Source organism: Chelmon rostratus, chromosome 15, assembly GCF_017976325.1.
Source record: "Chelmon rostratus isolate fCheRos1 chromosome 15, fCheRos1.pri, whole genome shotgun sequence".
Lineage (NCBI taxonomy): Eukaryota > Metazoa > Chordata > Actinopteri > Chaetodontiformes > Chaetodontidae > Chelmon > Chelmon rostratus.
Window position 1 is genome coordinate 2,352,871 of NC_055672.1, and position 12,057 is coordinate 2,364,927.

Consider the following 12,057-nt stretch of genomic DNA (forward strand, 5'->3'; position numbering starts at 1 on the left):
CCGAGCCCCGATCACACCAGCACACCCGGTTAGCGTGAGGCTGAGGAGGCTGGCGGCTGAAAGGGGAGCAGAGCGGGTGTTTTGTTGTGATAAAGCGAAGGAGGGGGAGGAGGAGGAGGTAGAGGAGACAGGGAGATCAGAGGCGAAGGGGGATGGGCCGGGCTTTGTCGGTGCAGGCAGGCAGATGCCGAGTGAGAGCAAATTCAGTTCAGACCCCCAGATCCAGTCGTCTCGTGTGTGTTGGTATTTATTCGAGGTTGCAGCTTGGACAGCAGGTGTGTGTGTGTGTGTGTGTGTGTGTGCGTGCGTGCGTGTGTAATGAGCCTGTATACGTCCGCTCATGATGGCAGCAGCATGTTTTATGTCATGGATGTTGTTCTCCGCCCCCCATTTACTGCCACATCCTCATGTACTGTGGAGTCACGCAGCCACATCTGCATGCACACACAAACACCAACACATGCATGCAGATACACGAGGAGTCCCCCCTCCAGTCTCTGCTGCTGCAGCTTCAGCATCGTAGACTGTTGATTGTGTCTCATTGTGGACTTCGACTGTTTTCAGCGTGAGGCTGGAGAGGCGAGCTGAACGTCAGTAACGGTTGTTGCTGCTTTGGCATCTGTGTTGCATCACTGAGCCGTGCTGGCTTGCAGGAAGCTGTCACCTTGAAAAGTGGTTCAGCTAGCATGGAGCATGCACACACACACACATACAGAGCATGGATAGATTCATCTGCACTGTCTGTTTGTTTGAGGCACAGTCGTTCTGCACAACCCGCTGTACAATATTTCTGCAGGTTTGGTGATTTTTACATTTTTCTCCTTTATGTGACGCTCAGAAAACTCTAAACCTGTATCTCCAAAAAGCATCTTCACCAGAATCCTATGAGCTGTTCTTGGTTCCTGGAAAGCAAACAGTGTCAAGATGCACGATGTTCACTGGACAGCGAAACAGATACTACATATGAGATAACATCCAGAACAAGAAAAACAAAGCTTCAAGCTTCCTGCTAACGTTCCCTCAGACGTTCTGGGATAAAAAAAAAAAAAAAGCTTGATGTGGAGAACAGGAGGAACCACCAGGTTTTCCTCTCCTCTTCCGTTCCGGTCTTTGTTTATAGTGCTTGGTTCTTGTCTTGGTCACAGTTTAAAAAATAAACTGTAAAATCAGGCGTCATATCAACATCAGAAATCCAGGATTTCACTTTGTGTATGTACACTGGAGTCACAATCAGAGTGACATAACGTATTTATTTAATGACAGACTTGCAGACAGACTGAACTCTGGATGTGTCTGCAGTTCAGTCTGCACCGCACACACACACACACACACACACACAGACGGTGGATTTTGGTGGAATGCTCTCAGCGGGTGCAGGGATGTCGCTGCAGTGTCACCCTCAGTGGTGCTGGTTGGTGCAGGAGAATGAACTGATGTAGGTCACTGACCTGCGAGCTGAACTGGAATGCAGTGTCTCTCTCAGACAACACCCAGCTCTCAGTCAGATGTAGGTCAGCCTGCAGCTCCGCTATAATGGCTCCTGTTGTGTCATACGTGAGAACGATAGCAGTGCTTCCCAGACGCTGTGAAAAGCTGCCACGGTGCTAATCTGCGCTGCAGAGCGCTAACGATGGCGGGCCGACGGCTGTGATTCTCACTGTGGACGGCCCTGCTCAACATTTCTGCACTGTGAAGTAAAGTTGTGTTCACGCTGCTCTCAAAATCTCCCAGTTCTGATTATTTCCTCTCATATGAGACATTCAACAGGTCAGAAACTGAATCTTGGATCATTAACCGAGACCTTTGCTATCATTTTGGTGCAGATGCAGTGTTATTGGAGAGTAATGAGACAACAATGTAGAGAAAAATAAAACAGAAGTGCTCATATGTACTACATCATTTTAGGACGTTAACGCTGGAGTGTTGGAGGTAAATCTCTGTATTTCACAGTTTTTAACCTGGCCACTGTGGTGGTAGTGATGCATTTTACATGAACCGGCAGCGATGCTGAGCAGCTGCAGCAGCCTGGTGGAAGCTGTGGTGGAAAAAAAGAAATGTTTCTGATGCTCCAGATAAAGACGATTTGAAGAGAGCGCTGCTGGAGCGACCTCACATGTAGACGTACACCATGAGCATGCATCGACAGTGTTTGTGTAATTACTCTCGCTGCCAGAGGGGGGAGACAAAAGCTCCGCACTGCAGGTTTAAATAATAAATCTGTTATTTTTCTGTATTTTTCTTAATGTCAACAAACTCCATGAAAAGATCAAAAACGATAATAACAATGTTCGTCCGTCAGTCATTACTTCCTGTCTGTGGCTCTCACCTCTTCAGTAAAAACTGTTGATTAGTTTATTGTTTCATTTTAGACAAAAGCTCAGTAATTTCCTCCAGCAGCTGCTCGTGGTAGTTTTAAACAAATTGTACTCAAACAGCAGGAAGTGCTGCTTAATGACTCAGAGGAAGAAGATCTATCAGGCTGTGATTCACACCTGACCTGTTGGTGGATCCGTTCAGCGCTGGTTTGATAATCCAGTAGTAACAGTAGTGACGTTCTTCTCTCCGCAGGGTGAGGAAGCTGAAGGAGACGCTGGTGACGGTGCAGCAGCTCGATAAGAACATGAGCAACCTGCGGACATGGCTGTCTCGTATCGAGGCGGAGCTCGCCAAGCCGGTGGTGTACGGCGTCTGCCACAGCGACGAGATCCTGAGGAAGCTGGCCGAGCAGCAGGTGGGCGAAGATGCTCCTGCTTTCATGAGCGGTTTGAGTATTACTCAGTCATGAAAGTGTGTGTGAAGTCATAGGCATGTTACTCAGCGGTGATCGATGCCTATCAAGGTGTATTATGGGAATTTTTTTCTGAGATTCGCCCAAAACACAGCACTAAGTTGCATCCCTTTAAAATCAGTTCAGTGTTAAATGAGTTCTGCGTCTTACTTCTACTCAGACTAATCAGTTTGATCAAATTCATCAAACCAAACTGACAAAAAGAACAAAAGGAGCTGTGAAGAACAAAGGTTCAGCTGACAGGAGGAACAGTGAAAGTTATCAGTAAAAGAAAACTTTCGGTTGCTGACAGCGGCGAAAAATTTGGACGCAGCAGCACTTCACACCTCTGTGTAGCTACTGAGCTCAGACATCCTCCAGGTTAAAAAAAAAAGGCCTAAAAAGCTGTTCTGTGATGGCACAGAGCAGAATGGAGAGTCCACTTTGAGGATTGACACCACAGGCCACTTTGAGGGGGATTTTAGGGCAGGAAGTGTCTGCTTTTAAACCCTTTATGTTACGGCCACCCTGTAGTGGGCAACAGCATAATAGCACCAGAGTGGAGTAATGTGCGCCGCAAAGTAAAATCTCAGCAAGCTGCAGGAAGTATTTTGGAAAGCAGGAAGCTGTCACACTGGGCCGAGAGACGGTAAATGCACCGAGAGCCGGGCCGCAGCCGGTGGCCACAAGAAAGGAAATGGATTTTATTCGGTTGGTCCCTTTGTGGCCTGCTGCACTGCTACGCTACTAAAAGGAGAAAAGTTAGTGGTGTGAGAGGAAGTGGATGGATGGAAAGGTTCATAGAGAGAAAGATTCAAACAGAAGATGAATGAGGTTTGATCTTTAAGGTACAACATATCAGCAAAAAATCCTCAAACTCTCAAGCATGTATGAGAACAAGTGTTCTCATCTGATGGCTAACTGGGCCTGAAGTATCTTAGTCGAGGTTTGTGGACAACTTGTCTCATCGCAGGTGAAAACAGAAGAAAATCGACCTCAGAGTGAATAAAATAAATGCTGCATTCAGGTGAAGCAACATTTTTATGATTCTGTATTTGTGTCATGTCGCCGTGGCGGTCGATATGTGACAGTTTGTCCCAGCAGCTTCCTGAGCGCTCCGCTCTGCCTGTTCAGGTAACATCAGGTTGTACAGTGTCTGAACAGCTGTGCGGTTCCTAATCCAGCTGTTCTCTGGCTCATGTTGGCTGCACCATATAAAGGATCCCATCGGGAACGCAGGGTGTCACTGATCAGACGATGGTTCGACGAGGAGAAGCACAAACTGTAGGCCTCCGTGTTCCCAGGACGACGTCTCGTCTCACCCGGTGCTTCCGTTCTATCCGACCTCGACCCTCACAGCCGCCGCCACCACGCTTTGTCCACGAGCCCCTGCCTCAGCTTAGCATGATTGTTGTCACGAGCTTTTCTGAGAAGCTGAAAGCTAAAGTTTGAAAGTGCTCCGCTCTGCCAAAAACATGTCAGGAAGAGTGCTTTGCTGCTAAAAAAAAAAAGAGCTACTGACAGGTGTGAAATGGCGCCATGTGAGCTCTTTCTTCACAGTGGCAGAAGTAAAAAAAAAAAAAAAAAATACACCTGAAGTCTGAAAAGCCAATTGGACTTTAGTGTAAGTTTGGACAGGGACACGTCTGAAGAAAGAACTGGTTCATGAAAGAGGCGGAGAGACTGATGACGGACAGGCGGGAAAAAGCAGAGCGCGAGCGAGTTGGTAAAAGTGAGGAAGAAAGAAAGAGCCGAAAAACTGCGGCTCCCACCATTAGTGGATGAGGGACGGCCGCAGTGACTCCCGTGTGGATTGGCTCTTTAAGCTTTCAGCTGTCGCCATGGCGACCCAGAGAGTGGTCACTTTTAACAAACAGGACACACACACACACACACACCAAAAAGCCCTCTGATGACTCTGAAAACTATTTAGTCAATCTGAGTTATTGTTGATGAAGTTGGTCTGGGAGAGCTGGGTCCCAGTTCCATACTGGTGCGAATAGGAAACGATGCACCATTGGACGTCAATCGCTGCCAGTTAACTCTCTCATTCTGTGTTTATTTGAGCAGTTTGTGGTTGTGAGTAGCTCCTCGTGAGCAGTGCAGTATGGGAAAATACTGTAAATAAAAAAAACAGCACTCCAAAGCACTCTGTACTTCAGACCTGATTAGCTCGTAGCATAGATTTGGGACTATGGGAAAATATTAGTTTGACAAAAAAAAAAAAAAAACTCAACTCAGGGTTTGTCCAGAGCTTTAACTCTCATAAGAATCAGATTTATTGCTAAGAAGGGTTTCCCATGCAAGGAATTTGTCTTCGTGTCACCTAAATATAAACTTCAGTCACATGATGAGGCGACAGGTGATCGTACCTGTGCAGAGACGTTCTGTCCTGTCTCGGCTGCAGGACGGTCTCTGGTGTCAGATGTGAATGATGACTTTGACGATGCTTCGATGCTTCACCAAACAGTTCTCAGGAGACTGAAGTTCTGTTCTTGGGTCACTTGATGAGGGAATCTCACCTGTTGAAATGAGTCCATTCAGGAAAAATAAAAGCTAAAAGCTAAAAGTCAGTAAGTTTGACAGACTTTCGCTGATGATGCTGCTGTTTCTCTGAGGAAGTCTAGGCTGCTTTGGAAACTCCTGCCTGAATCTAGAAAGAGTTTTATCCTGTTTTAACTCTGCTGCTGCATTCAGGAATGCTTTGAGGACTCTTCATGGTACTTAATTGGTACTGAAATGTGTGCCGTTGTTGCATTGATGAGTAAAAGCAGCTGAATAAACGAGGCGTGATTTCTGTGCTGTTCGACCTGCAGGATCTGCAGCGGGACATCGAGCAGCACACGGAGAGCGTGGCGTCGGTGCTGACTCTTTGCGACGTCCTGCTCCACGACGCCGACGCCTGCGGCAGCGACTCTGAGAACGACTCGATCCAGCAGACCACCCGCAGCCTGGACCGGCGCTGGAGGAACATCTGCGCCATGTCCATGGAGAGGAGGATGAGGTGAGCGGTCGGAGAGACTCACGTCGATACTCAATTCAGTCCGTCCGTCGAGCGTTAAGTCAGTGAAATGATCCCTTCTGTTGTTTTCAGGATTGAGGAGACCTGGCGTCTCTGGTGTAAGTTCCGGGACGACTACTCTCGGTTTGAAGACTGGCTGAAGACAGCCGAGGTCACTGCAGCGAGCCCGGACTCTGCCAACGTCCTCTACACCAGCGCCAAGGAGGAGCTCAAGAAGTTCGAGGTCAGAATCCTTCTCTCTCTCTCAGTACTGGACGGGAAGTGACGGCAGTAAAGACCACGAGCTAACAGGAAGATCAGTCACGTGTCCTGATGACGATGCCACAGGGTTCATTCAAACCTAAAGAGTTTATCTGATATGATTGTGCTCAGTTTACAGGTAATTCTTTAAATTTCTAAAAGATGTGAAAGCAAAGGCAAAGTGGCCGTTAGATTTAGATTTCTCTTGTGGACATGATGACGTTTTGATGAGATGTTTGCAGTACAACTGCAAATCTAATGGAATTCAGACCAGTCGCTGTTCTAGTATCTTGATCTGAACCAGCACCACCATCCACAGGGAACGAGGGAGAACGAGACTCAAACAAAGATTATTTCTCTGTATTTCTTAAAGCCCTTCAAGGCAAATTTGTGAATTGTGATACTGGCCTCTAAGACTAAAAATGACTTGATTTTTTAATGTCATAAAGCAAAGAAGCATCTTGAACAACAGAATTCTGTAATGATTTTAGCTCTTCTGTTTTATTTCCAATTCAAAGATTCATATTTTCCATCTTTACACAGTATAGTTTGGACTCCTTTCTCCCTCAGTGGCAGAATATCTGACATCGAGATGAACGTTAGAAGAGATTTGTCCTCTGCTTTGATCGTTGGGCAGCTTTTAACCGATCAAACACTCGTCTTAAACTCTGCGTGTCCCAGTCCGAGTACAGTTTCAGGCTCAGGTGTCCTGTTGCATCGGACACAGAGCTAACCTTTGATGTGTCCTCTGGATTAGAAACACAGATTAGTGTCTGGTAATCTGGACTCTGCCGAAGCGCGCTCATCTCCGGTGTGGTGCTGATGACTAAAACCAGTGACCTATATTCTGACCGTCAGTGATGTAGTGGAAGCTGTGGGAGCGTGATCGTTAGAATCAGCAGTGGGATGAAGGTTCAAATCCATAAACTGACTGGAAAAGGTTCTTAATCCTCCCGAGCAGCTGGTGGTGGAGCACTGGTGCCTGCTTTCAACTGTATATCCATCCATCTATCCATCCATTTACATCCATCCATCCATCCATCCATCTATCTATCCATCCATTTACATCCATCCATCCATCCATCACTACATCCATCACTACACCCATCCATCCAACCATCTATCCATCCATCGATCGATCATTACATCCATCACTACATCCAACCATCCATCCATCATCCATTATTACATCAATCCATCCATCCATCTATCCATCCATTTACATCCATCCATCCATCCATCTATCTATCCATTGCTACATCCATCATTACATCTATCCAACCATCCATCCATCATCCATCATTACATCAATCCATCCATCTATCCATCCATTTACATCCATCCATCCATGATTACATCCATCCATTCAACCATCTATCCATCCATTTACATCCATCGTTACATCTATCCATCCATCCATCTATCCATCCATTTACATCCATCATTACATCTATCCATCCATTTACATCCATCCATCCATCCATCACTACATCCATCACTACACCCATCCATCCAACCATCGATCATTACATCCATCGATCATTACATCCATCACTACACCCAACCATCCATCCATCATCACATCAATCCATCCATCAATCCATCCATCAATCCATCCATTTACATCCATCCATCCATCCATCATTACATCCATCCGTTCAACCATCTATCCATCCATTGCTACATCCATCATTACATCTATCCAACTATCCATCCATCATCCATCATTACATCAATCCATCCATTCATCCATTTATCCATCCATCCATCATTACGTCCATCCATTGTTGCAGTCATCCATCATCCATCCATCCATCGCTACATCCATCATTACATCTATCCAACCATCCATCCATCATCCATCCATCCATCATTACATCCATCCATCCATCCATTGTTGCATCCATCCATCATTACATCATTTCATCCATCCATGGTGACATCTTTCTATCCATCATCCATCCATCCATCCATCCATCCATTGTTGCATCCATCCATCCATCCACCTGTTACATCCACTGTTACCATCAGTGGAGTCTTTATTCCTCTCGGAGTCAGTCTGCAGTTGACTCCCTCCTCCCTCCTTTACGAGGTTCATATTTTCCTTTCAAACTTCCACTTTTTGAAAACAAATGAAACCCCGTGGACTCCAGTTTTTCCTTTAACCCTCTCTGGGGCTAACGTAGAAATCCAGATTGCTTCTCTCTCAGGAGCACTTTCTCTAAATCTCCTTCTCTCTTTCTCTGACAAACAAACCTAAAATCTTAAATCTTTCAGCAGAGAGACGGATTGTTTGTGTCCATGAAGTGTGCTCCAGCAGCCGGTCTCTGCGGTGCTCATTACGTTCTGCTATTCTTTCTTTCCCTGAGTTCTCCATGTTTTTCCTGCGTATCGTTTACCACAGGGACACGTTAACAGATGAATCATCCTCCGTGCTTCACGTTAAATCGCTGAGCGATGTGTTCAAAGGCTCACTTTAAAATATATGTGACACTGCCGGACAGACAGCTTCTCACTGCTCATGTTTCTTCGTGAACGTTCTCCTCTCAGGCGTTCCAGCGGCAGGTTCACGAGCGCCTGACTCAGCTGGAGCTGGTCAACAAACAGTATCGCCGTCTGGCCCGGGAGAACCGAACCGACGCCGCCAGCAAGCTCAAAGTCATGGTCCACGAGGGGAACCAGAGGTGGGACAGCCTGCAGAGGAGGGTGGCTGCCGTCCTGCGCAGACTCAAGGTGAGCCGGGAGGTCAGAGGTCAGGAGCTCATTGGTCGGCTTTATATAGCAGCTCCTAGAATAAAATGGACAATAAATCATGAAGCATATTTGGAGATACATTTCAACTTTAATACCCAGAAACTGCTCAGCAGAGGAAGTTTTGTCTCTGACCTGAATTGACCCTGATAAAAAGTAATGAGTACAATAAGACTGAGAGAGCAAACATCAGCATGGATCAGCTGACCTGCGAGCATCTACCCACTCTCCATGCTAAGCCGTCAGGATTTAGGTCACCTCTCAGACGGTGACGAGGCGCGAGGCGTCACGTTGGCTGGAAGCTGTTGTCATGGTGACATGTGGCGCTGAGCTGATGGAGGACGTTCATGTTGCTTTATAAAGATGTCGTGTAATCAAAGAACTCAGCCGGTCGGTGCTGGTTGACCTGTAAGCCATATTCACATCAGCAGGGTCAACAGTGCTTAATGCAAGAGTACGAATGTACGGTCACAGAGGTTAATGCCCCGAGAGGTGAAGGACAGACGGGCTCAAAACTCAAAGCTCATCCACATCGTTCATGGTGCTGACATGAAATTAAGTTTAATCATTCATTCATATGTGACTAAAGCTGCTTTCACGCCGAGCCTGTACAACTGTACCGAGGTCCTGTAGAGGAGGTGGTCACGGTCCGGTCCCAAACGAGTTCTGGAGCGGCTCGGTTCAAGTGTGATACGACCTCAATCCGATCCGATCTAGGTGTACTCTGCAGGTCTGAGTGAAACGGCTCCTGTAGCCAGGTGTGCTACAGGTTGGGTCTAGTAGTGCAACGATGCTACATAAGTCAGTGTCATATGCACCGACGGGTTCACACCCTCGTAGAATAGTAACTGAAATTCAGAGACTTATTTGCATATTCATTTCCACTGTTAGAAGTCTGATATTTTGGGATGTTGCTTTGATACGTCTCGCCTTCATGAACACAAAGGATTTTCAGATCTCAACAAGGGTCAAAGCTAATGATGAAGTGGAAACGAGCTCGTTAGATCTAATGTTTCTGTGCTCTGCAGCACTTCACCTCTCAGAGGGAAGACTTTGAGGGAACCCGGGAGGGGATCCTGGTCTGGCTGACAGAGATGGACCTCCAGCTCACCAACGTGGAGCACTTCTCCGAGAGCGACGTCGAAGACAAGATGAGACAGCTGAACGTAAGTCCGCTCCCGCTGGCGCTCTGCCGGTCATATCGTTACCATATATCATATCGAAAACCCGGCCAGTCCCTCCGTGACTGAAACGTCTCCCTGTCCCCACGCCGCCCGCCGCAGGGCTTCCAGCAGGAAATCACCCTGAACACCAACAAGATCGACGCCCTGATCGTGTTTGGAGAGAACCTGATCCAGAAGAGCGCCCCTCTGGACGCCGTGCTGATCGAGGACGAGCTGGAGGAGCTGCACTCCTACTGCCAGGAGGTGTTCGGCAGAGTGGCTCGCTTCCACCACCGCCTGGTCAACAGACGCCCGGTCAGTGCTGCGCTTGCACATCTTAGATTCTCTCTTTAAAAAGATTAGAAATAGCAGCACAGACACGTAAAAGTTAATGCTGATTGATTGATTGATTATCCTCCTGTGGATCTCTAATATCAAAGATGATGAAGATAAAGAACTAATAATGGAAAGAAAACGTGTTCGAAGCCGTCGTTTGTCACCTGGCTGACGGCAGAGCTGATGCTGATCAGCTGAGCTGTCGTCACACCTGTCCCAAAGTTTTGGTTCTTTATGTCTTCGTCGTCTTCTTCAATATTTGTTCAGGTCCTGGAGGAGGAGAGGGACCTGTCAGACCGGGACACGGACCTGAACGACTCACCCGATCTGACCGACGGGACTTCCTGGAGCGAGGTGAGGAAGAAGGAGGAGGAGGAGGTTCCAGTAGCAGGCGGGGTCTCGGCCGGACGGCAGGCCGTGTGTCACCTCCTGGCGCCCCCTCTGGAGCGGTCGGGACGAGAGACCCCCGTCAGCGTGGACTCCATCCCGCTGGAGTGGGACCACACGGTCGACGTGGGGGGATCGTCATCGCACGAGGACGACGAGGACGCCACCTTCTTCAGCGCTCTGTCAGGTACTAACGGCTCGTTCGCTGTTCTCGCTGAATTCTCTCAGTATTTCCGTCATCGCCGTGAGGTGATGCAGCTGCGAGGAAGACAGAAGAAGAAAGATTCAAGGACGCTCAGTCATCTGAAAACTGATGGAAAATGAAGCCCAGACTCCAATTAGCAATGATGCGAATTCAGATGTCTGAGCATCCTTGAACACAACATGCTCAAAACAGTCCCTGCTTCCACCTGCGTTACCAAGCAACAGCATCATAAATTCATTTTTATTATTGACATTTAAGTTTCAGGTCCATGCGAGTTGATTTCCAGGCTGCAGTGAAGTGAAAAGACACTAAGAGCCACGTAGAACGTAGAAAATGAATCTTAAAAGCTTCCTAAAAAACAAAGTGCAGATTCACAGACGGTGCAGATGGACTAACACGGTGTGGGTTTGGGTCATTTTATGTGAGTCCCGTCACTGAAACGACCTCAGCTCAGATCGTCCTCATCTTCCTGTCTTCCTGCCGTCCTCACTGTTCCGAGATCTTTGGTCCTTCGTGACTTGAGCTCCGTCCCGTTCAGAGCTGCAGCGACGCTGCTGACCTTCGCCCTTTCTTACAGATGTGAAGGTCACAGAGAGCTCAGAGTCCTTCGTTAAAGCGACCGTCACGGCGGTGAAAGCGGCCTCTGGTAGGCGCTCTGCCTCCTGCATGCGACTGTGCTGAGGGACCAAACCACCCTCCACCCCACCCCCACCCCCCATCTAATTCACCTTGAGTCACAGATGTGGCTGTGCATCACTACAACTTATCACTTTAAGAAATAGAACAAAAAATGAGTGAACTTGCATGACGTTGCAGTGGAAGTTATTTACTGTTTCGATCCATTTGTGCTTTTTTGCATGTGTGTGACAGATCGGTGAGTTTGTGCACGTGTCAGACGGTTTGTCATGAATATTATGGTCTTTGTTTTCTGTCTCTGGTTTATTTTTTAACCTCTTTATATTTTTTCTCTCCATTTCTTTCTTAATTTGACTCTTTTTCTGTTTCTCTCTCCTCAGTGAAGTCGGTGACCGACCCGCCCAGCTGGCACCAGCCTGGCTCCCCCGCCAGGAAACGAGCCCCCCGAGGCCTGAGCTCGTCTCCCACACACGCCACCAGCACTCCCTACCACCAGCAGGGCTACGTAAGGACACACACACGCCAAGACCCCCGAAACCTTTACCTCCGT

The 12,057-nt window shown here is 47.6% G+C and overlaps 1 protein-coding gene across 1 annotated transcript in view; it reads left to right on the plus strand.

Moving 5' to 3' along the window:
- syne2b (spectrin repeat containing, nuclear envelope 2b) overlaps positions 1–12,057 on the plus strand; it is a 127,254-nt gene that overhangs the window by 109,755 nt on the left and 5,442 nt on the right. The window contains 9 exon segments of the mRNA XM_041953978.1: positions 2,569–2,731; positions 5,584–5,771; positions 5,862–6,012; positions 8,580–8,762; positions 9,809–9,946; positions 10,064–10,258; positions 10,547–10,853; positions 11,449–11,545; positions 11,913–12,012. Of these exon segments, the coding sequence (XP_041809912.1) occupies positions 2,569–2,731; positions 5,584–5,771; positions 5,862–6,012; positions 8,580–8,762; positions 9,809–9,946; positions 10,064–10,258; positions 10,547–10,853; positions 11,449–11,545; positions 11,913–12,012 (1,522 nt within the window).